We start from the raw sequence: 25,984 nt of genomic DNA, 5'->3' as shown, positions 1-25,984 counted from the left end.
TGAGAATAAAAATGTTAACCAGAGGCTGGAACAATAGTACAGTGGGTAGGTGTCTGCCTTGCATGTGGCTAACCCGAGTTCAAACACTGGCATCCTATATGGTCCCCCAAGCACTACTATGTGCAATTCCCGAGTGCAGAACCAGGAGTAACCCCTGAGCATAGTTGGGTATGATCCAAAAAGAAAAATAAAAGTTAAAAAGTTAAGAAAAACGTTAACCAGTTCAATCAAATCAGTGTGAAAATAGTGGACTGGAGTTATAGTACAGTGGGTAGGGCATCTGCCTTGCACTAAGCCAACCTGGGTTTGATCCCCAACATCCCAGGAGTAATTCCTGAATGCAGAGCCAGGAGTAACCCCTGAGCACCGCCGGGTGTGACCCCAAAAGAAAACAATTATTATGAAAGTAGATGCATGTAAAAAGAGAGAAAGAATATTATGTACTAGATATATATGTTCACTCTATACCTGTATCACATCATCTTGTTTAATCCTACACAATGGGACCAAGAGATAGTACAAGGATTAAGGTGATTGTCTCTCAGGCAGCAGATCCCAGTTCAAACCTCAGCCCACATGGTCCCCTAAGCAATCAGTCACACACAGTTGGAAAGTGCAGATTCAAATCCCCTTCGTAGGCAAGAACGTGATTCGGCAAAGTATGAACTAAAAGGAGGGAGAACCCATGGGATAACACCTTCCAAGACCACTGGGATGCTTTGGGGCTCAAACTGGAATGGTGGAATAGATTCTTAAAGAGACCCACAATAAGAATCTTGCACAAAAAGAAGGGGGAAATTAAAACCCTGTTCATTTCCTAAAAATTACCCACCAATACAGTAACAGAGAAAAAAATAACCATGGTGTCTCCAATCATTGTCCTGTCTCATGAGTCAAATGAGATCAGTGACCAGAAATCAGAATTGCAATCCCAGGATGGACATTTTTACCTTATGACCCTGATACTTCCACGAAGGCATATATATGTATATGCTACTCTGTAGGATATTCGCTGATTTTTGTTGTTATAACCCCAATTTATTCCTTTTATTTTTATTTCTCACAGGGACCTATAAAATTGATTCAGTTGATAATTATCTCAGTTTAGAAAATATGACATTTTCCTCATTGAAATTTATTTTTAAAAAATGCCACTTGCCACAAGATTTCCCTAATTTATAAAGCAAGTTAGGGTCGGAGAGATAGTATAATGGGTTAGCCCTTGCCTTGCAGGTAGCTGACCCGGCTTTATTCCCAGAAGCCCAAATGGTTCCCACAATCCCCAGCGGGAGTGATCCCTATGTATGTGGCCCAAAACCAAAACAAATGAGAGAAAAATAAAAGCAGTGTTATTTTCCAAATTGTGCACTGTGGGAGGCTCTGCTGTTTTGTAGTGACTCAGAGGATCTGTACCATGCTCATTCCAAAGAAGTCACGTAGAGAAATGCAGCAAAGACGTTTAGTTCCCTCTGTTAATAAGTCTGTTTATTCCAAACTTATTTGACCACAAAGTTCTTTTTTACCACATATCTATTTTGAAAGACATTAGGGAATTGCAAAGAAAATTTATGCGATTGCATTTGAAAAGGAAAAAATTCTAAGCTTTCTTGCTTTTATCATCCATGTAGCATCTCAGAGCAAACATTTCAGACCCTAAGATTTTCATGAACTGTAGCAATGCAAGTATCCCTCGGCACTATTCTGGAGCCCGGGAAGGAAGCGAGGTTCCTGCTGTCTCTGTTGTCTCAGCACCAACTAAAGTGTTTCAAGATTCGTTTAGGGTTTGAAACACTTGACACATTTCATCTCAGGATCTTACTAAGTAAGAGGAAGGTTTGGAGGTTGTTTGGTTGAAAAGAAGCATATGTCACATGAACAAAGTATCTCTGATATTTTGAAAGAAATATCATTTGTGTCACTCCTGTTGGAAAATACTCTTTTTTGCTGAGAATGAAAACTGTCAAAATTATGTAAAATTTCAACTGTCAAAATAAAATTCAAGTAAGAGAGAGTAAAATGTATTTTGAAATTAACTTAGCTAAATAAAATATGAAAGAAGTAAGCAAACGTAAGCAAGTTGGATCTACTTGCTAGAGACACAATTTCTACATTCAAAGAGCAAAGAAGTTGAGTAAACTTACAGTGAGAAAAATAAAATTAACTTAGCTAGTAATTGAGCAAATAGATTCCATGTTCAGATAAAGATCATTTTCTATGCATAATCTACACCAGGTACTAAGAATGACTGTTCACAGAATCTTAGCTACTTATGCGATCTGAACCACTCACAATTACATTGTGTCCAATTGCAGATCCAGCTATCAGAGATATACTGAATTGCTTTGAGCTTTTGTACTTTCCATACATGTATTAATCCATAGAATGACTTTCTCCCACCATCACATTCCACTGAGTCTTCTCTTTGTTCAATTTCTCCAGGAAAATTTCTCAGGCTCTGTTTTGCTGCCTCATCCTAACATATCTTTCATTTTCTAAGTTCTTTATAAATCATGTTCTTCCCTCTATCACTGAACTCAGAATGTTATTATGTACGTGGATCATGTATTTGTGGTACCTCTTCTCCCAACCAGATTTTTGAGTTTCCTTGAGAACAAGAAATATGCCTTGTCCACCTTTTGATCTTCTGTGGTTAGAGGTGCATAATAGATGCTTAATAAATGTTTGAATGAAAGTTCCAGAATGCTGTCTTTGCTCTGGTTGCATGCTAGGGGGTGCCAGACACATTCCTGATAATTCAATAACACTTAAATGTTGAATGCTATACAATGAACCACAGATAAAAGAGAAAGGACAGTCTTATGGAGTTAACGTTCTGAAGACTATATAATTCCCTGTAATAGGTGTAAGCTAGAATAACTGTCAACATAATTTGAAATGAGATGAATGAGATCAACTAATTTTACCTGATAGGATTACAGAATCATTGCAATCTAATTCAATTGACTGGTAATAAAATACTGATTGGAAGTGGCTTTGGAATCAGATTACTTGGCTTTGAATCACAGTTTGTGAATGTCATCTGGAGCAGTTTACTAATATCTCTGATCTTTGGTTGTTTTCCCCTTTTTCTGTACTTTATTTTCCAATTTAAATTTTTATTGTATTTATCTTATACATTTTATTTTAGGCACTGTGCTTTACAATATTGCTGATGTCAGGGTTTCATGCATAAAACGTTCCAACACCACAGCCTCCACCGTTATCCAGGTGCTCCCGCACCCCACTACAGCGATGTGCTTTCTATTAAAGACCAGAGGATCCGTTTCTGTTGCCTTTGGTCTTCCTTGTTTCCTTGCTGTTTCTTTATATACCACCCGTGAGGGAGATCATTCGGTATCTGTCCCTCTCTCTCCTGACTAACTTCACTCCACATGATCCTCTACAGATCCATCCGCTGAATAACAAATCACATGATTTCATCTATTCTTCTAGCTGAGTAATATTCCATCACAACTATGTAGTAGTTTCTTTAATCCAGTCATTCGTTCTTGGACACTGGGGTTGGTCTCAGATTTGGGCTACTGTGCAGAGTGCTGTAATGAACATAGGAGTACAGATGTGTTTTTTGAATAGAGTTTTTAGGCCCTTGGTGTAAACGGCAAGACATGGAATTTCTGGGTCATATGGAAGATTAGTTCCTAGTTTTTTGAGGAGTTTCCATAATCCACGACACTGGAATCAAAAGGACCCAGCGCAGCGTGAGCTGCCTTGCCGCTCTGTCAATGCAGGTGAGGTGTGCTGCCTGCTGACGTCACTGGGCTTAATCCCGGATTGGAGGCAGAGCCCCTCCCTTCTGCTTGGCTCCTCGCAGCCTCCACGCCGACCTGCACCTCAAAACCAGGCCATGGTACAGTTCTTTCCTGACCGTCCTGCTGCTCCGCCCCTGTGATGGTACTTGTGGAATGATGTGTGCATGAAAAGTATCAGCAACAGTATTGTTTATCCAGTATCTCAGTAACAATGGTTTATAAAATAAATCTTAAAAAAGGCTTTGTGGGGCTGAAACAATAATACAGCAGGTAGGGCATTTGTCTTGCAAGGGGCCGACCCGGGTTCGATTCCCAGCATCCTGTATGATTCCCCCAAGCACCACCAGGAGTGATTTCTGAGTGCTAAAGCCAGGAGTAACCCCTGAGCATCGCTGGGTGTGACCCAAAAAGCCAATAAATAAATAAATAAATAAATAAATAAATAAATAAATAAATAAATAAAGGCAGGCTCCGTGGCGTAAACAGTGGAAATAATATTAGATTTTAAAAAGTCAGAGAACTCATCCCTTGGGACTTTACTATATAGCTCCAATCTTCAGTTTAATTCAACCTAAGACTTAATTTATTTTCATCTGGCATAAAGGGATATTGTTGCTGTCCATTCCATCACCAATACCCATGGTAAATATTAGGAGTAAAATTCCCTTTTTCATTAAGCTAAGATGGAGTTTTATTTTCCTACTTAGCAGCTTTCCAAGCACTTTTTTCCAACTGATTGAAATATGTAAAACCTGATTATCATTTCTGGGCTAGGTCGTTATTAACGTCCTCTTCAGCTGAATAAAGTAATTTAAATAAACACATATAAAATATTCAGATAGTAAAATTTGTATGTGCTACTAAATTCTTGAATTTAACAGAATTCTTTTAAGTTACTCTGAATTTAATGTTGCAAAGGGGATTCATACATATTCAAATATTAACCTTATTTGGTTTTCATTTAATTTCAGATCTGAAAATTCACCTCCAGACCACTGATTATGGCAACTTCTTGTCTAATCAAACGAATCCTCTTACTGTTTCCAAAATTGACACTGAGATGAGGAAAAAACTTTGCATGGAATTTGAATATTTACGGAATCATTCTCTGGAGCCCCTGAGCACATTTTTCAACTATATGACGTAAGTGGTAACTAGAAGTCCCCAATGTTTTTATACAAATATCCCCTTACAATTAAAGTGGAACATTAAGACTTCTATTGTTTGCAACTTTAAATACATTCAAATCTTAGCAACTACAAATAGTAAACTACTAATAGGAAACCTAACATCCTAATTTTACTATTTGAAAATAGTTTTCATTATTTATATATGAGTTTTTACAGGTGTTGGTAACCTCTTACAAAGCAGTACTTTCTGTTTTTATTTTATTTTATCTTATTTTTTTAATTGAATCATGTGAGACACAAAGTTACAAGGTTATTCATAATTGGGTTTATTACGATATGGGTTACTATGATTTGCAATACAGGTACTGAAAGATTGTCAGGTATATCCTTTGATCTGCTTTCAGCACTCAGTTCTTGTTAAGAGTGATCATTTCCAACTATCATTGTCTTACTGATCCCTTCTCTATTCTGTTTTCATTTTAAAACATGTTAACTGGAGCTAATGCTTAAAATATTCCAACTGTTGGACTGAAGGCAAATATGTGACATTTTTGGATCGCAAAATTAAGTTAAAATATTACAGATTGTTCTTAAGCCTACATCTACTTTTTCATGGTTTCCTCTTGTAATAGTTTAACTGGCCTTCTTTCCAGTCGCATGTGTTTTTTTAAATTTTTATCCATCTCTATCATGAGTGTCCCAATCTTTCAATTTAAAGCCTGTTAGTCTAAAAATATCATTGAATTTCTACCCAATGAGTAAATTTGGTTTGTATTAATTTAGCTAAATTCTATCCTGTGCTTACAATGGACTCACCAGTTTTCCTGACGTGTACGTGTGAATAAATGTCTGCGGTTGATGACCTCTTACCTGTATACACTTCAGATATAATATTCAGCATTATGAATATTTAACATAAATTATATGTCTTTATATGTAACAGAACAAAGATTTAACATAAAATATATGTGTTTTGGCCAAAGATATACTAGAGTGATATGGTGCTTGTCTTGCACACAGCAAACTTGATTCGAGTTGCATCCCTAAAGGCCCCCCAAGTCTGCAGGAGAGACCCCTGAGCCCGGAGTCAGGAGTCAGCCCTGAGCACCACTGGGTGTGGCTCCAAAACAAAAAATTATATATATAAATTATATCTATAAATATATATAAATTATATATCATGAATCACAAAATCCCATTAGTCATTGATTTCTCGGGCGGGCTCAGTAACATCTCATTTTGTCCTTTCCCTGAGATCTTAGAAGTCTATCTTGACTCAGTCCTCCTAACGATGTTGCACTGGGGGCTCTTCAGGGTCAGGGGAATGAGATCCAGCTTGTTACTGGATTTTGCACAGGAATACACCATGGGAAGCTTGCAAGGCTGTCCCATGTGGGTAGGAAACTCTCAGAAGCTTGCCATTTTCTCTCAGAGGGAGAAGTAGGCTACAAGATATCACTTCTGGGAGCTCGCTTTTAAGTCTCTGGATGTTGGCCTTTGATGGAGTTACACACACCTGGGTTCCTCTGCCGGTACGTTCATGCATGAGGCCTGTCCGAACGTGTGGAGAGGGGCCTCCAGCATGGCTGTAGCTAGGTTCCAGTTTATATATATTTATATATATATATAAATTTGTTCCTTTGTTCCACATATATCCTTCTACCTACTCTATTACTCTCCCTCAAAGCAACTACTTCTTGGTTTTTTTTATGTTTTTCTGGAAAAATGTTGCATTTTCTATGTATATTGACACTCAACCCATTCTACCCCACATTTCCAATGGATACAAATTAAATCAAACTCCTATTATCACACTTCTATTTTTTTCTCATGAAAAGGTTATGGAATTTTTTTCTCATTTAAAAATATATGTGATATCTAATTTTCTCATTAAAAATAGCTTTTTACTGTATAGCTCATAAATTATTTTCAAAATACAATTCTAGCACTGGAAAGTAATGAATCAAAAGAATGTCCTTTATAATTTTGGAAATTTATCCTAAATTGAACTTAGCAAAAGTAGTACAAGCATTCAACTCACCATTTTCGAATATTTTCTGTTATTCTCAATGTTGTTATGCCAATCTGAAAGGTTAAAAATTTTATATCTACTGTAGTTTATCTTCAAGACTCAACATCATTTAAGATTTGTCATATATATTTGCTCTCTGACTAAATACCTTTATCTATTTTTTTTACTCGACATTTTTTTGTTGTTGCTGATATGAGAGGACTGTAAATTCAGAAACTTAAAGGCCAGAGCCCAGAGTGATGGCTCAAAGGGCTGTATCTATAGTAGTCACCCGCCACTCCCACCCCAACCACACACATACACCGCAGGACTGGGGAGATAGCTCTAGAGTTAAGTAGATGCCTTGGCTGTACAAGCCCCGGGTTTCATCCCCCACACCACGAGGTCCTCAGAACATTGCCAGGAGTGAACCTAAACACAGCACTGAAGTGACTCTGATACCAGCATGTGTGTCACCCAAACCAACCCAGAACTAAACAAAAGGTAACCATTTAGAGCTGGGGAGATAGCATAGTGGATAAGGGGCAGGCCTTGTGTGCACTGGACCCAGGTGTGATCTCCGGTACCCCTGAGCACCTCCGGAGTGATCGCTAAGCACAGAGCCAGGAGTCATTTTTTTTTTTGAACTTTTTTTTTTTTTCTTGAATCACCATGAGAACAGTTACAAGCTTTCAGGTTTAAGTCTCAGCCATACAATAATCAAACACACATCACTTCACCTGTGCACATGTTCCACCACCAAGAACCCCAGTATCCCCCCCACCTCCAACTCTGCTTGTGTGGCAGATGATTTTCACTTTAGTCTCTCTTTGCTTTGTTTACATTCAGTTTCCAACAGAAAACCCACTATCATTATTTGGAATATTCCTCCAACAATCAAACTTGCTGAAAAGGCATCGTTAAATCATTTGTTTTCTATTGCTGATAATGAAGAGCATATGATGTCGCATGGCCGAGATATCGGCCACGCAGTTTTGCAATTCTGGTATTTTAGTAATTAAGTCCAGAGGTATTTCTGCCAGCAGCCGCTGAATCCTGAGATTTGTTTGTGTGCCTCGGGGATCATGGATGTTTAGGAGCGGAGGAGCCATTCGTGGGTGGCCACTCGGGGTCCCGTTGGGCAGAGGGCAGGGCCGGCTCCACCCCCCCCATGGTGAGATTTCCCACACACCCCATCACTGCAAGCTCCTCCTTCTCTGTCCAATTGGCTCTGAAAGGTGGCAGTCACCATGCTGCCACAAAGGGGAAAAGGCCGAAGGACAAAAACCCTTCCCCTCCAGGGGCTGCACGGGGCCGTAGCTTGGTTCACAGTCCAGGATCATTTCTGCCAGCAGCCGCATTCGGAGATTGGTTTGTGTGCCTCTGGGATCGTGGCCATTCAGGGACAAAGGAGCAGCTCCTGAATGTTTTTTTTTTTTTTTTTTTTGTATATCAGAAAAGGTTGCACAGCTGCATAAGCGGCCGTGCGTCTTGGAGAGATAGTCTTGGTCCCCACATACCGGAGCCATGTTAGTAGAAGCTCAGTTCACTGGAATTCCATCTGGAGAAAACACAGGAGTCATCTTTGACCATGGCTGGGTATGGTCCCCAAAAGGAAACAAACAAAAAGAAACAAAGCAAACAAACAGGCAAACAGAAAAAAAAAAAAAGAAATAAATGACAGACAGGAGTGATAGTATAGCAAGTAGGCCATTTGCTTCGAACCCAGCTAACATGGGTTCAATCCCCAGTACCCCAAATGGTCCCCCCCTGCACCTACAGAAGTGATCCTTGAGTTCAGAGCCAGGAGTAAGCTCTGAGCACCTCTGTGTGTGACCCCCCAAAAAAAGAAATTTTAAAAAGAATGAATCTTCTAAAGGTAGAGTATTATTAACAGGCTGGGAAGGAAACTAACTAAAACTCTTGCAAAGTCACACTAGTTTATTATAAGGTAAAAGTAGGGCTTGGGAAACAGTCATTAGGCAAATACCTGGCACCCACTGGATACAATTTCTGGTACCTTGTGGTCCCCTAAGCCTAGGCAACTCTAGAGGCCCCAAGCACTGCCAAGTGTGACTGGAGCCCCGAGCACTGTGGGGCCTGAGCAGTGTCGCATCTTCTAGTCCTTGCTGGAACATCTGGTCGGTTTGGCTGAGAACCTCTAGTAGAACCCCCTGACTTCCTGAGACTCACTTGGGCGCCTCCCCATACACCACCCAAAAAGGCAAAAGCAAATGAGAAATGCGCAGGTGCCATTTGGAAAATCAGTGTATTCCTGATGCTTGCCTGGGAGATTCTGATCAAGTTGGCTTTGGGCAGCCTGTCTATGTCCGGGACAAAGCCAGACTTCCCTGATAAACGTCTTTGCATCAAAGTGCCTATCATGGTCCTGCAACTTTTCCACTTGGAAGTCAACTTTCACAACCATTCTCCAAAGTTTCTCTCCACAGCTATTATACAAGAGAGCAGGAAGTTCAACTGGACCAAAATCTAGGCCTTCTGAATCAATTCATTGCTTATCCCACCTGTGGTGGCTTGCTAGCATCCAATGGCTCTCTATAGATCTCAAGGTGCAGCATTTTAACAAAAGAGGCACAGTGTGGGAAGTGTTCCACCCCTTGGAACTATTATTCTTGTTGCTCTTCAAGAACATTTTTGAATCAGGTATGCATCTCAGCATGATGAACTTCTCCCACGTAGAATTAACTTCTTATCCTATTAGGAAATACCTCGCTAAAGTGACAGAAATGAGTAAATCAACCCTAAGGCAGCAAACCTACCCTATAAACATATATACTCTAAATTTAGGTTGATACAATAAACACAAGCTGGGTATTGCACATTTTGGTGACATAATTACTGTATATGCGAAACTTGTTTTGAAAATCTAGGATAGATATTTTTAAATGCTTAATAACAGGAAGATCTGGAGATTTTGTATACTGTAATTATACACAATTGTGTGGAGCAGAAGAATGAATCTAGTAGCATTTTAGAAGACACTAGTGAAGATAGCCCCGTGGTTTTATTTTTCTTGTCTTCAATTCAACACTTTCCAGCAGCATTTCAAAATCTCCTTTCTTTTGAGGTTAGCTGATTTAAAAAATAACCTTTCAATGTTCAAAATATATTACCCCAGGGACTTTAAATTTCCTTAACGTAGGTTATCCAAGGAAATACAATCTTCAGTATTTACATAGTAAGATCAAGCACGAATCAGAGCCTAGGGGCAGTACTCTGGAGAACTTATTGAAGATTTCCTCATAAAAGCTAATCAAAGTCCCCACCTATCTTAGTGAAGTGTTACGAGCTTTCTGCTACATGGTTGTGCAGTGTAGACCAACGAAGGCCACTGTGTTGTACATTAGGGGACTTACACATGTTAGTTTGCAGTAAGAGCTTAGATGCAGGTATTTTAATACTACAAGTAGGAAAGACTTTAGCAAGTCAACTAAGCTGGTTACCTCATTACTTGTTAGTCAAAAACCAAATAGCTGGGGCTGGAGAGATAGTACAGAGGGTAAGGTACTTCCCTTGCATGTAGCTGATCCAATTTTTTGGGCTTCGGGTATTTTTTTCCCCCCAACATCAGTCCCTTCACCAGTATACATTTCCCACCAACAATGACCCCAGTCTCCCTACCAATCCCCCCCCAATACACACACACACACACACACACACACCTCTATGGCAGGCACTTTACTTCTCTCTCTTCTCTCTCTCTCTCTCCCCACTCTTCTCTCTCTCTCTTTTCTTTTGGGCATTATGGTTTGCAATACAGATACTGAAAGGCTATCATGTATGTCACTTTAACTACTTTCAATACTCAGTTCTTGTCCAGAGTGATCATTTCCACCTACTCTTGTCACATTGGTCTCTTCTCTATCCCTTATCTTACCAAATTTTCATCCCTGGCACTGTACCTGGTCCCCATGAGTACTGCCAAGAGTGATCCCTGAGCTCGGATCTGGGAATCCCCTGAGCACAGCCGAGTATGACCCTTAAACTAACAAAAGCCAAACAGCATAATTCTGAGAATGAAGAGCTCACATTCTGATGGAGAAAACAGATGTAAGCACAAAGCCAGGAAAAATAAGACAGAATTAAGCTCCAGTTAGAATAGAAACTTGGACATTCCATGGGAAGAGGTGAAAGGTGGAGCAACTAATTCTGATTTCAAAAGATTTTGCAGAGGAAGTAGAATTTGAAGCCATATTTAAATTATACATCAGATTGAAGAAGTAGGGTATTAGTCAAGCATAAAGAGATTTTGTATTTGGAGATGTCAATAAAGATAAACTTCTCAGAAAGAGTGTTAGAATTTGCATGCATGTGATGATGCAGACTTAGTGGTTCCCACCCCATCAGGAAAGGATAGCCTGGTCTTAGAAGAGGCAGACGGCTGAGTGATTGTACACGTCTGGGCCTATATGACCTCAGGTAATCCAGCATCTCCATGGTAGAGTTCTCAGGATTATTATACACAGGATCTTAGTTAAATAAATGAAAACTATTATTATCGTGCTTATCTCCTGGTTCATACTTAGCGACAGAGTGCTATAATCCTTCTCTGCCAAGTAATGAAAAGGCCACATCCGATGACCTCAGATTGCATTCCAATTTTTGTTTGTTTTTACTTTTCAACTGCCTTGAAAAGTGAGGGTATTTGTCTGATGTATATTTAAAAAATATGAACCAGTTATTTTTGTGAAGGATGTATTGCGGGGATGAAACTTGAAATAGAGAAAATATGGACTCTAAATTTAAAGGCTTACTGGAAATAAGGGATTAGAGTGATAGCACAGCAGGTAGGGCGTTTGCCTTGCACGCAGCAGACCCAGGCTCGATTCCCCGATTCCCTGTCCCTCTCGGAGAGCCTGGCAAGCTACCAAGAGTATCCCGCCCTCAAGACAGATCCTGGCAAGCTACCTGTGGCGTATTCAATATGCCAAAAACAGTAACAAGTCTCACAGTGGAGACATTACTGGTGCCCGCTCAAGCAAATCGATGAACAATGGGACGACTGGGCAACAGTGTTACTGGAAATAAGAAGGTCAGGAAGACGGGAACTGATCGGAATACATTTGGAATTAACATTTGTATTTAACAGTTTTGTTTTGTTTCATTTTTTGTTTTGTTTGGGGACCAAGCCTGGCTGACTCAGGGCTTAGTTCTGGCTCTGTGCCCAGAGATCACTCCTGGTGATGCTTGGGGGACCATCTGGGGTGCCAGGGATTGAACCTGGGCAACCAGGGAATCTAGTATCTTTATCATGAGAATGAAAACAGACAATGATTCTTGATTCCTAGTGCTTCTGAGCTAAGGGAAGAAAAAAAAATTGCCAGATTAAATATTCAGGTTTGGGGGCTGGAGAGATAGTAAAGGAATAGAGGTGCTTTCATGCTACCAAGCCTAGTTCAATCCTCGACATTTGCAGATGATGCCCTGAGCGCCACCAGGAGTGATCTCTAAGCATAGCTGGTGTTGATCACCCTCCCCCCAAATAAAAAAAAAAAAGAACTAAACTTCTGGGTTATTTATTTATTTTATTTTTTTTTATTAATGAATCACTGTGAGCAACAGTTACAGACTTACAAAGTTTCGTGCTTGCATTTCAGTCATACAATGGTCAAGTACCCATCTCTCCACCAGTGCCCATTTTCCACCATCAATGGTCCCAGCATCTCTCCCACCACCCCCATCCCGTCCCCTCCACCCCACCTCGCCTCTGTGGCAGGGCATTCCCTTTTGCTCTCTCTCTCCTTTTGGGTGTTGTGGTTTGGGTTATTTATTTCTTATTAAAAGAATTATAGTTGACTGTAAAATACAAAAAATGTTTCTAAACAAATACCATTAATCTCATCAGCATTCAACATTTCTTTTAGTCTTTTTCTCTAATTTTAAAATACAATAATGACCCTTGTCATGAAATTTTAATTTTTTACACTTGTATCAGCCTCTTCTCATGTGGAAAAAAATGTGTAACTAATTTTTTAAAAAATCACTTATTGGGGCCAGCTAGGTAGCTGACCAGACTGAGCACATTCTTGTTTTTGTTTTTGCTTTTTGGGTCACACCCAGCGATGTTCAGGAGTTACTCCTGGATCTACACTCAGGAATTACTCCTGGCAATGCTCGGGGGAGCATAAGGGATGCTGGGTATCGAATCCAGGTCCGCCACGTGCAAGGCAAACACCCTTCCTGCTGTGCTATCTCTCCAGCCCTGAGCACATCCTTGTCATGCAGGAGGCCCAGCTTGGATCCAGAGCATTGCAGGGTCCCCTGGAGCACTGACACAGGCAACTCCTTCTTATAGAGCCAGGAGTAACTCCTGAGCACTGCTGAGTATAGCTCACAAAATTTAAAGAAAAATTTTAATTAAACATTAAAAAATCACCAGCTCTCCATGTAGTTAATCATAAGCTTCTAGATAAATTGAGTTTTGTGTCATCCATACCTTAAAGTCTGTGCAGTATTTGCTAAGTTTCTGATTTTTGTAATTACATTTCCAATAACGTGAGGAGGACTACTTCATATCACTACAGGTTTGTTACATTTAACTTCTGGACCAGTAAGCTCTTCTGAGATCTTTTTGTTGCTTTAGAGACGGGGAGACAGTAGAGAATATTTTTCTGAAATCTTCAGTGTCGCACGATCTTAAAGAAATTTATATCCAAAGATCTGATGAGGAGTCAAGGCAGAGAAAGTATATCTCAACATGGCTACTGATAAGATTTTCGATGCTTGCACTTCTCAGGTGTTTTGTAAATTAAAAAATAACACTGGTGCTATTCTGCAAATAGAAATACTTAGTCTATTTTGAACAGAATTATGCTTATTATGTTTATTTATTTTATCAATATACTGACTACTAGAGTGGAACTTTATGTTTGAATGTAATATTAGAGAAAAACTAAATATAGGCTTTGTTATTATCTACAATATACTAACTGTGGGACTTAAAAAAATAAAAATTTCTTAGTCATTTAAAACCTTGGTTTCCACATCTATAATAATAACAGTTATATACAATATAAAATTATGCGTTTAATTTGAAAACAAGACCAGCAACATATTTTGCAAGACCTTGTGCAAAGTGAAAGAATGTTTAGAGCAACAACAGAGAATTAGACAAGTGTGGCTCCCTGTATAATTATATGGTTGCATAACCATGCCACTGACTTATTGAAGTTCATTCATATGCAATACATAAATATACCCACACACATTACATCTGCTCCCCAAAAATGTACTTCCCTCTATGTGTATGTTAGAGCACACATAGATTCAGTTGTGAAAATGAGGAAAGGTCGGGCTGGAGCAATAGCCCAGGGGGGAGGGCGTTTGCCTTGCACACAGCCGACCGGAGTTCAATCCTCGGCATCCCATGTGGTCCCTGAGCATCTCCAGGAGTGATTCCTGAGTGCAGAGCCAGGAGTAGCCCCTGAGCATCACTGGGTGTGACCCCAAAAGCAAAAAAACAAAAAAAAAGTGAGGAAAGTTTATGTAAAAGAAGAGAATGAAAACGTTGTAGACCAAACCGACAACGAGAGCAGAAACACTGGCAGCTGGGACGCTGATGCCACACAGGATCAGCAACGGTCCTGTTTCAGGGTAAGGGAAGTTAGTGAGGGCTGGAGCGATAGAACAGCGGGGAGGGCGTTTGCCTTGCACACGATCGGCCCGGGTTTGATCCCCAGCATCCCATTTGCTGCTCCCCACCAGGTAGTTACTGGTGATCATGGTATAACCCCCTGAGTATCGCTGGGTGTGACCCAAGAAACATAAAAGAAAGATCTTAGTGAGGGGTGGAGAGGCTGGGATACCATCACCACCGCAGGTCCCTGTGTGTAGGGTCCCAGTCAGGGGCCAGGCCTTTTGCTATTTCTCGTGCTATTGTTGGGGGTCTGGGCACTTTGGTGGTTAGCTGTGTACATTAAAAACCATAAGTGTTAACACGTTAGCACTATTCTAAGTGAGTGGCTTCAACTATAATAGTGAAATTGTTTTAAATATATATATTGCAATCTGGACCGAGGTGCACATGAACCCTCCTCCTAGGCATCACTGAACCACCAGGGGGCATGATTGAGTCTATTCACCTGTTCTCTAGAATCTTCCATGGCTCTTTTCACAATGGTTCGGTAAAGGAGATTTAAATATGCTTCATAATCTGCAGAGGTTGAAATCTGCCCTGGGACTGATCCAAATAGCCACTATCCTAATTTTATTTAACTGTATCTTATTTAGATTAAAAAGAATCTTATGGTTCATTTTTATTACATTGTATTTAGTGCTCACCACATGCCAGCACTTATCACTATTTTATATGTATTACGTTTTTTAATTTCTTAATAACTCATTGAGGTGGCACAAATATTATTTAATGGCTTTTCCATTTATTTTCAGACATAAGCAAACAAATATTAAGTAAAAGCTATACTTTGGTAAATATTTCCCAATTCCAGAAGTAGCCAATCATAAATTTCATGTATATCTTCCCAGTTTTTATTCCAAATGTTATCTATCTTTAGCACTGTAGCACTGTTGTCCCATTGTTCATCGATTTGCTCGAGCGGGCACCAGTAATGTTTCCATTGTGAGACTTGTTGTTACTGTTTTTGGCATATTGAATATGCCATGGGTAGCTTGCCAGGCTCTGCCGTGCAGGAAGGATACTCTCGGTAGCTTGTCAGGCTCTCCAAGAGGGACGTTGGTATCGAATCCGGGTTGGCCGTGTGCAAGGCAAATACCCTACCCACTGTGCAATCACTCCAGCCCCAAAATATGCATACAGCTATACAAGCATAATTTATTTTAGAGCAGTAAGCTCATATATGCATTATAGCAGTTTGTCTTTTTATTTTTTGAGGTTACAAACTGAATTTCAGAGCATTTATTTATTAGGGATTTTTTGTAACACATACCCATATTAATTAAATTTCCATCATTAATAATAATAACTTGTGTTCATATGTTGTCACTTCTCTGAGACAACACTGCAATATGCCTTATCTTTATTCTTTTTAATTAATTTATTTTTTAAATGCATCACAATGATATACACATTTACAAAGTTGTTGATGATTAGATTTCAGTCATATAATGTTCCAACACCCATCCCTTTACCCCCACACACTCTTATGGCAAGCTTCCAACATTGGACCAGTCTTCCTAGACCCTGTTTACCCTGACCTTGAATATTGGTCTCATACTATATCCCCCAAATGTATGCAGTCATTCTGTACCTGTCCCTCTCCTTCTGACTCACTTCACTCAGCATAATACTTTCTTATGTCCATCCATTTATAAGCAAATTTCATTATTTTATTCTTCCTAACAGCTGCTGCGTAGTATTCCATTGTATAGATGTACCTTGGCTTCCTTATCCAGTCATCTGTTCTTGAGCTCTTGGGTTGTCTCCAGATTCTGGCTATTGTGAATAGTGAGATAGTGGATTGTCTTGATGCAATCTTTAAAAGCTTTCTACATAAGTATATATAGGTCTAGCTTATTTCAAGCATATGTCATATATTGTAGTATGCATTACATAATTTAATTTTACATAATTTAATTAATCATTCCTCTTTTGTCCAAATAAGTTATTTCTTTGCTGGTTGAAGTAATATTCTGGAGCCAAGAATGTAGCTGAGTGGACGAAGTGCATGTCTTGCATTCAGAAAGCCCAGGGTTGAGCATCCCTTAAGCACTAGCCTGGAGTAGCCCCCGAGCATCACTGGCTGTGGGGGTGTAGTCTCCATCACCTCCCAATCAAGTAATACTGTAGCAGACATCACAGTCCATGAGCCTTTACTTTCTTTTTTTTTTTTTTTTGCTTTTTGGGTCACACCCAGCAATGCACAGGGGTCACTCCTGGCTCATGCACTCAGGAATCATCCCTGGTGGTGCTCAGGGGACCATATGGGATGCTGGGATTTGAACCCGGGTCAGCCGCATGCAAGGCAAACGCCCTACCCACTGTGCTATCACTCCAGCCCCAAGTCTTTACTTTCTTATGCCAGTGTATCCCTCATATAGGTTTCCAGAAGTGAAATTGCTTTGTCAAGAGTTGTGCAGGTTTAGATTTTGACAGATCTTAGCAGATTTCTCTCTCATACTACAATAACATAGAAAAGTGTTGGTTTTCTCCTATTCTCTCAGCTGTGTGTCTGGTTTCCCACTTGCTTTGGGGAAGAAATAAGATCCTTTGAGTCTGTGGTGACTAGAATATGAACACACAGATGAGATCTACTCACCGTTGTTCTTGACTGTTTATTGAAGAGGCTGCACTGGGCATCCAATATAAGGAACCCATCTAATGGGAAAGGAACATCACTCCATTGGTATTCTAGGGTACCACAAATTAAGATTCAATACTCACATACTTGACTAGAGATTAAGAGACATCGAAGCAATCTCTAATGTTTTAATTCTCCTCAATGCAGAAAGCATAGGAAAGCAAAGAATAGGCAGCTCTAGACAAGGTGCTTGGGGTAAGATAAGTAGTGACTTATCACTTTCACTTTTATTTAATAGATGGGATCATAGTTATACCTGTAAGAACATAGAGGACAATACATTCCACAGAGCGAGAAAATTATTATTTTGTCCTTGTTTTGTGCAAGAATGGTCAGACCATCTGCTCTGACCTGCAATATGGGACTTACTGAACAAAGTCCTTGTACCTAAGATCTTTATAATCAGTAAAGGTGGCAAAAATCATCTGTAAATAAGAATTTTTGAAATGAATGTGCAAAATGACTTAATATAGAAGACCAATTTGAGTAGAGACAGAATCAGTAGCAGAATCCAGATCAAATACTACTGGATTTGATAAGTGATTAATATTTAAAATAAGTTTCTTCTATCTACCACTGCTGCTACTTATATATTACTGATAAACACTAATTTCTCTGTAAGATAAACATAAATGTGAAAATTTAGGAGAAAAAAATATCACTTGTAGCCAGACACATTTTTAAAAATAAGTTTGAATTGGTCTTATGAAAAGGAAAGCAGTTCAATTTTCAGCAATTGGTGGGGAGGGAAGCTTTATATATCTAGGAACAAAGACAGATGTGGAAACAAGTTTAAGAAATTTTAAATCCAAACAGATGGGTTAGATAGAATTTTAAGGAGTTTTAAGAACTAGTGAAGTTTTCTAAAGATTTCACAGTTACTAAGGGTTTGAGAAATGCATAGTGATCAGCATTCTTGTTCCAGAATGTGCTATTATTGGCAATGCTGATTTCTGAGAAATTGTTCAGCATTTTATTTTGCAAGAATAAAAAATGAGTGTGATAGCAAAAATTAATTGCTTTTTAAAATTGTTTTTTAATTTTCACTTCCCCTATTTAAAGGGGGAAAGGATTTCAGGAAAACAAGGAAATTTAACCCAACTGTCAAATTTCAGGAAGAACAAATAATGTTTATAGGGATTTCTAAGTCTCAACTGTTTAACCAGTCCCAGTAAATGACAGGGTTGCCCCATGTAAGCATATGGGGTGAGTCCTAAATGGAATAGAACAGAAATGGTCACTAGTGTCATCAGAGGCAACTCTTACGTGAAATTTAACACACTGACAAACACTTCCACTGTGTTCATGTTATAATTAGTAACCATTGGGGTCGTTAAGGTAGATGAGCACTTTTGCTGAGAAATATCACTAACTATAATGACTTATGAAAGTGTGCCAAATAGGGGACAGAAATGTGCTTCAAGTGGTAAAGCTCATGCCTTTCAGTGTTAGACTCTGGATTTGATTTCCAGCACCACATGGTCCCCCCAAATACCAATGGACACCATAGTCCCGGTGTCCCCCAAACACTGCCCAAAGTGACTCCTTTTAAGATGTTTATAAAATACATTAAATATTTTTCATAAACACACCCTCAATTCTTTCCATGAATTATTCCTGATTATGCATTTTAGTTCTTTCCCTTGTATTTTCCATACATAAAAGTGTGACTAAGCAAGTGTCACCTGGTCCTGGCCATCTAGAAACAACTGTGGTTATTGAGGACCCTACAGGATGTATTATGGATGAAAAGATGTTGACAAGTTCTCTTTTTTGTTTGCTTTGTCTTGGGCTCATACCCAGCAGCGCTCAGGATTTACTCCCGGCTCTGTGCCAAGGGTACCTGGCATTCGAACCAGGTTCACAGGACACGGTCACCTGCAAGACAAGTCCACTATGTCTGCTACTACCTCTCCAACGACTATCAGACCAGACCAGATCTCTTAGGTCGAAAGAAACCATCCGACTGATCATCAAGAAATGGCTCTGGTGACGCCATTTAGTCACAGTGCTTGTGGCTTTATTGAAATTGTTGAAATCACCAGAGGTTTGTTTTGTTTTTACTACTGAATGGTGCATGGTCAAAGGAAGAATTTGGAGGTTCTTTTCTTTTAAAATATATCTAAAACCAGTTATTACTTAAGACACCTAGTTAACATCTTTGTTTCAAGATTATTGGTTACATTCCCAAAGAAAGAACATCAACCGTTTTGAAGTTTGACAATCTCAAAGGAAACATCAGATTAAATAATCACCACATGAGGATAATTTTAAGCTTAGAAGGTGCAGAACAGGATTTTAAGAGCCTTTCCCTCCCAAATAATGACCACTTGGTTCCCACCGCATTAGCTAGGTGCTAGCGTCTTATCCTCTAAGAGCACCAGGTTAACTTAGAGAAGATCCTAACGGCTCAATGTAAAACTGCAAAACTACAAAGATTTCAGGCTTAATAAAAGAGTCTAAATATTGTAAGTCTTTATACATTAACATTTTTGTGGCTTATGGTTATATGTTTCCCCTTCCTCTAAAATCTGATTCACAGAAAATACCTTATAGTACATGACTCTCCTTTGTCAAAGACACTGTGCTAGCAATCTCATATGTATGACTAATTCCTGCACTAGCTATTCAACAACCAGTAAAAGTTCCATTTTAAGCCTGGGAAATAGATCTCTTGTTAAACTGTTTTTTTAAGTGACAGACTTGGGTTTAGAATTAGGCTCATCTGCTCCAGAGTCCTTCCACAAATATAAAATAACAAAATATGAGACTGACACCCAAGGACAGTAGACACAAGGGCCAGGAATATTGCCCCATGGTTGGTAGCCTGCCTCATGAGCTGGGGGAGAAGGCAGCTGAGATAGAGAAGGGATCACTAAGTCGATGATGGTTGGAGGGATCATTTGTGATGGGAGATGTGTGCCGAAAGTAGATAAAGGACCAAATGTAATAGCCTCTCAGTATCTATATTGCAAACCATAATATCCAAACGTAGAGAGAGAGTATGGGGAATATTATCTGCCATAGAGGCAGGGGGAGGGTTGGGATGGGGGTGTAAACTGGGGATATTGGTGGTGGAAAATGTGCACTAGTGGAGGGATGGGTGTGCAATCATTACATGACTGAAACTCGAACATGAAAGCTTTATAACTGTATCTTATGGTGATTCAATTAAAAAAAAAATTTAAGTCCTTCCACAGTAGCATTTTAGGATTTACAAACACTTTTCTTATGCATGATGTAATTTAATTGACACAGTGACCTTGTGATTCTTTGCTCTTCTCGTCCTTTGAGGCCAGGCTTCTTAGAAAGGATCCTCTAATGGGCTCTGTCCCAGATGGTTGCCAGAAGGATCTCTGAGTGTAGAGCCAGGAATTAGCCCTAACTGAGCATCCTAACTAAGCATTGCTGGTGTGACCCTAAGACAGAGCAAAATAAAACAATAACCAAAAGGATCCTCTAGGAGTCAGAATATATGCCAGATGTCTGCCTTGCCTCGCAGGAAAAAGGTCTGGATTGGATCCCTGAGCACCAGTGTGTGTGTGTGTGTGTGTGTGTGTGTGTGTGTGTGTGTGTGTGTGTGTGTGTGTGTGTGTGTGTGTGTCTGTATGTGTGTGTCTGTGTGTGTGTCTGTGTGTGTCTGTGTGTGTGTCTGTGTGTCTGTGTGTCTGTGTCTGTGTGTGTGTGTGTCTGTGTCTGTGTCTGTGTGTGTGTCTGTGTTGGGGGAAGCAGGTGGTGGTGCAGGGGATCTATGTTCATCTATTTTCTCACTTATTTTCTCAAACCCTTTCAGTTGCATTTCATCTTCTATCATTCACTGCATCCAGTGGCTAGTGTTTTTGGGCCTTTCCAACCCTCCCCCCCCCCAGGTGCTCAGGATTGCTGGTGTCCTTGCCCCTCCCCTTCCGTGAGGAGACTGTGTGTACCTTTGCCCTTCAGGTCCTTACCTGGGTGTTCCTTGCCATCCCCTTTCTGTTCCTTAAGAGTTTTGCACAGAGACTCAGATCCACAGAACTGGTGACACTTACATGCCAGACCAGCCTAGGAACGCTGCCATCCTTCTCGCCCGCCATGCCTGGTCTGTCGCTGTGTCCTGAGGGGAAGAGAAAGTCCAATTATGCTCCAGTTTGGAACCCCCATCCCCGATTCGGCCCTATGCTGAGTTCCATGTTTGGAAAATTGCTTACCAACATAGTCACGGCTCTCAACTCACTGCTGTCCAGTAAATCATGCCTGTCTGGGACCCACGGGTATAGTCATGAGTATAAGAGCTGTACTTGCTCAGCGAAGAGATAATCAGCAGGAGCTTTGCTGGGAAATAGAATCCAAAGCATAAAGATGGGCAGGAACCACCTTATTCTCCCTGAAAGGGTGACACGAGAGAGTTTTAACATACTAAAAAAGAAACCATTCGGGTTGGAAGATGCGAACTGAAAGTAGACCATAGACTGAACATTAAGGCCACTCAATACCTCTATAGCAAAGTACAACACCCAAAAGGAGAGAGAACAAAGGGGAATGCCCTGCCACAGAGGTAGGATGGGGTGGGGGTGGTGAGAGGGATACTCAGATCATTGGTAGAGGAGAATGGGCACTGGTGGGAGGGATGGGTAAATGATCACTGTATGACTGAAATGCAAACACGAAAGTTCATAAGTTTGTGACTGTACATCACAGTGATTCTCTAATAAAAATTTTTTTTAAAAAAAGACAGAAAATCAGCATATGTAAGAGGCTGTGGAGGGAAGGGACTCTTTATCTATTGTTGATAGAAATATAAATTGGTGCATTTACTATGGAAAACAATGTGGGGATTCTTTAAAATAAAGAAATTCATATGAAAAAAAAAAGAAACCAAGGACCTCCATCCTTTTTTTTCCCTTGGGGGTGAGGGTAGAGAGATACACCCAGGGGTGCTTGGGACAGGGCTCACTCCTAGCAGGCTTCTGGGATCATACGTGGTGCTGGGGATTGAACCTGGGTCTGCCGCAAGCAGTGCAAGTGCCCTGTTCTCTATACATCTCTCTCGGCCGGCCTTGGCCGTCTTTATTCCCAGTTCTGTGACAGTCAAACCTGCAGCTTTCTGGCTTGTCTCAAGCACATTCCTCTCCTGCACAAAGGTCCCACTGGGTGGGCCTGCTGAGAAGACACTACCAAGGACAGTGCCAGTGTGGGGACAGCTAAATCCATAAAGAGAGATTCTACCCAGGATGAAGCCTTCTTAGCTTAATCCATAAATTCTCTCACAAGGACACTGGAAATAAAGAGACTCCTTCATTAAGATAAACACAGGCCACTTCAGAGCAGCTCTTGTAAATAGTGTTTGCTTTGGGAGATAATAATGTCTATCTCCATACTAGAGTGGAATCTAACCACCTGGAGAAAAAAAGCTTTGTCAGCAGCAATTAAGTCTTTAATGTTCTGAGCAGCAGCTTATCTGCTTCTTTGTGCAAGTGTCTAAGTTTCAAAAGCCACCCTTTTAGCGTGTGTTAAATAAACCCTCAGCCCTGTGTGGAGTAAACAGGGGAGGGAGGGAGGGAGGGAGGGAGAAAGGGAGGAAGAGAAGGGAGAGAGGGAGGGAGAATGGGGGGAGGGAGGGAGAAAGGGAGGAAGAGAAGAAAGGGAGAGAGGGAGGGAGAAAGGGGGGAGGGAGGGAGGGGAGAGGGAGGAAAAGAAAGGGAGAGAGGGAGGAAGGAGGGAAGGAAGGAAGGAAGGAAGGAAGGAAGGAAGGAAGGAAGGAAGGAAGGAAGGAAGGAAGGAAGGAAGGAAGGAAGGAAGGAAGGAAGGAAGGAAGGAAGGAAGGAAGAATGGAAGGAAGAATGGAGGGAGGAAGAATGGAGGGAGGAAGGAAGGAAATTTTGAAGCATTGTTCTAAAACACATACTTCTTTTTTCATTATTTTTGTCATTATTCCATTTACCTTGATTATCCATCAATATTGCTCATCAGTTTTGGAGAAGGTTAAAGAGTGTGTGTGTATGCCCAATCCCAGATCTGATGAGAGAGGTTTGTAAAGATTTGTGGAAATTATCATGGTTTTATTTTTGTCCTCCATCTTGTTGGTTTGTCCTTGGAAAAGGCCTGAACTGTTTCTCCTGTTCGTTCCAGCTTCCCATTTTCATTCTTATGTCTGAGTGCTTAGTGAATGAGAACGACAGTCATTTCTCAGGCACTGGTAATTACATTCAAGTATTTAAGTCTTTTATCCATAAAACAGTTCCTTTAGCTTGTAATTCTTGGGTCTAGATTATGTTATCATTTGACAATGGATATCAGCTCAGAGTTTGATAGTCATCATATAGGAAATGTGTTTTATTTACCTTCAGGATTCTTAAATAAGTTTGTGAGAAAAAAATATCTAGGATAAAGAATATCTGTCTTTTTAAAATTTTTAAAATTTTATTGAATCATTGCGAGATAGTTACAAGCTTTCATGTTTGGGTTACAATCTCACAATAATCAAACACCCATCCCTCCACCAGTGCACAATCCCCACCACCAATATCCTGGGTATACCCCCCCACCATTTCCCACCCTCCCCCTGCCTCCATGGCAGACAATATTCCCCATACTCTCTCTCTACTTTTGGGCATTATGGCTTGCAACACAGACACTGAGAGGTCATCGTGTTTGGTCCATTATCAACTTTCGACACATATCCCCCATCCCAACTGGTTCCTCCAGCCATCATTTTCTTAATGATCCCTTCTCTATTCCATCTGCCTTCTCCCCTCCGCTCATGAAGCAGGCTCCCAGCTATGGGAAATGTCTCTAAGACCAATAAGAGGTTTTTACATCTTTCAGCTTGATGGGACCAGAGTAAGAGTACAGTGGGTCAGGTGCTTGCCTGCGTATGGCCAACCCTGCCTCAATCGTGTCACCGCATATGGTCCTTGAGTATGACAAGGAGTTATCCTTGAGAACAAAGCCAGGAGTCAGCCTTGAACACAAACAGTCATGGTCTAAAATGCTCCCAAAAAAAAAGGGAAAAAAATATCTTTCAAGTCAAGTGATTTTATCTAAATCTAAGAGTGAACCAGAATTTCGGTTTTAGGGCAACTCTGTTTGGACAAGGTATTAACACCTGTGAGCCTTAGTCTTTCACTGACAGCAAGTGATGATTTTCAGGGTCTTCCCGGCATTGAATCATGACGTTTGAGTGAAACACATCGTGAAAGGCTCGGAAAGGGTTGGCATTGAAAACATTATTTTTACAACCCAACGTGTTTGAAATGTGAAGAATAATTTACTCTGCAATTTTAAGGAACTTCATGATTTTCACAGGTTTTCCTCTCAGAGTTACAGAACTCTTGAATAAAGTATTTAGAAAATGCTAAAAATGAGAATGTTTGTTCAGAGAAAAGCAGGTGAAAAACTGTCTCCCTGTGAATACGAACTCCCCTGGCCTGTAGGAGCCAGGTCTCCTTATATACGAGGGTTTATTAAATACCTGGTCATTAAATACAACCAGGCAAATACATAAGTGTCTTTCAGCTCAAAAATTACTCGATGATATTAGCAATAATTCCATTCCTGGTGACTATGTACCTGAAAGTTTATAAAGATTAAAGTCTGAAAAAATAAAAGCTCCTAGGTGTACTATCCCCCTTCCCTTCCAACAGTCAAATATGAATCTATACCCAATGGATCTCTGTGACAGGGGTGTAGTGGGGTACAGAGGAACCGTGACCCTATCAGTCTTGGGGTTCCCTCATTACTTGCTAAGAAACACAAAGAATTGGTGTTACTGACCCCTGTCAGAAGTAGGGCCACTTAAATAATGAATTGAAATAAAGCAATTCGATCCTGATAACCCCCGAACACTGCAGTCTATCACCTATGTTGTAACATGAATGACAATGCTTATTACACATATGCACACACATCTGCATTGACACAGCTACATGTGCAAACTCTACATGAGCTTTAATATTTTGGTTTTGATTTTTTTTTTTTCAGAAGGGGGACTGTTTCTGTTTGGAGGGAAGGGTTGGGCCATGTCCACTATGCTCAGGGCTTACTCCTTCCTGGCTCTGCACTCAGGGATCACTCCTGGCAGTGCTAAGGATCGAGCCCAGGTTTGCAGTAATGCTGAGCTTAAGGTTTACATGTGAGCTAAATTCACACTCATTGCACTGACACCAGGTGCTCATCAACGCTGGCCTCACAGTTCTCTGCAAAACTGAGAATGTTGGCGGCTCATAAGCTTTTACATTATGGGGGTGCTGTGAGGAACAATTAAATGTCAGGAACCTACTAAGGATTATTAAGTGCTGGTAATTCCTTCTTCAGGCAAGAGCTTGTGAGCCATAAAGGGACAGTTAAATAAGCACTTCCATTTGAATATCATTTTCAAGGGATAAAAAGGATTCTAAGATTCCATTATGTCTAAATTTAGTACTGTTGTTTAAGACATGAAGAAACTTTATTACCATGTGCTTTTTATAAAGGAATAATTGGCTGATTCCAAACTTCTTGAGATAGGATTTTTGTCAGGATGGATTGTAGAACTTCCATAATGAAGGGGACTTTCTTTTCTACCTGAAAGTTCCTCCTTGCTTAGGATGTTGATAAACCACGCAGGCAGACTCATGTGACAATGCTTCTAGGTTTCTTGGTTAAATTTTATCCAGTAAAGCCACTATTACTCAAGTCTGCATTGGGATGAAGTCCATCACCATTTATTCATGAGGATTTAAGTGTATCGATTAGCTGCCCATTCCCTCTTCTTATTTGCTGTCTATTCCCTCTTTCCCATCACCATTTCAACATATT

The 25,984-nt window shown here is 40.3% G+C and overlaps 1 protein-coding gene across 1 annotated transcript in view; it reads left to right on the top strand.

Moving 5' to 3' along the window:
• Positions 1-25,984, top strand: part of ATP6V0D2 (ATPase H+ transporting V0 subunit d2) — a 59,082-nt gene that overhangs the window by 15,025 nt on the left and 18,073 nt on the right. The window contains exon 2 of the mRNA XM_055128688.1: positions 4,742-4,913. Within this exon, the coding sequence (XP_054984663.1) occupies positions 4,742-4,913 (172 nt within the window). The remainder of the gene's footprint in view (positions 1-4,741; positions 4,914-25,984) is intronic.

This window comes from Sorex araneus, chromosome 2 (assembly GCF_027595985.1).
Source record: "Sorex araneus isolate mSorAra2 chromosome 2, mSorAra2.pri, whole genome shotgun sequence".
In the NCBI taxonomy this organism is placed as follows: domain Eukaryota; kingdom Metazoa; phylum Chordata; class Mammalia; order Eulipotyphla; family Soricidae; genus Sorex; species Sorex araneus.
This window is presented reverse-complemented; position numbering and strand designations above follow the sequence as displayed.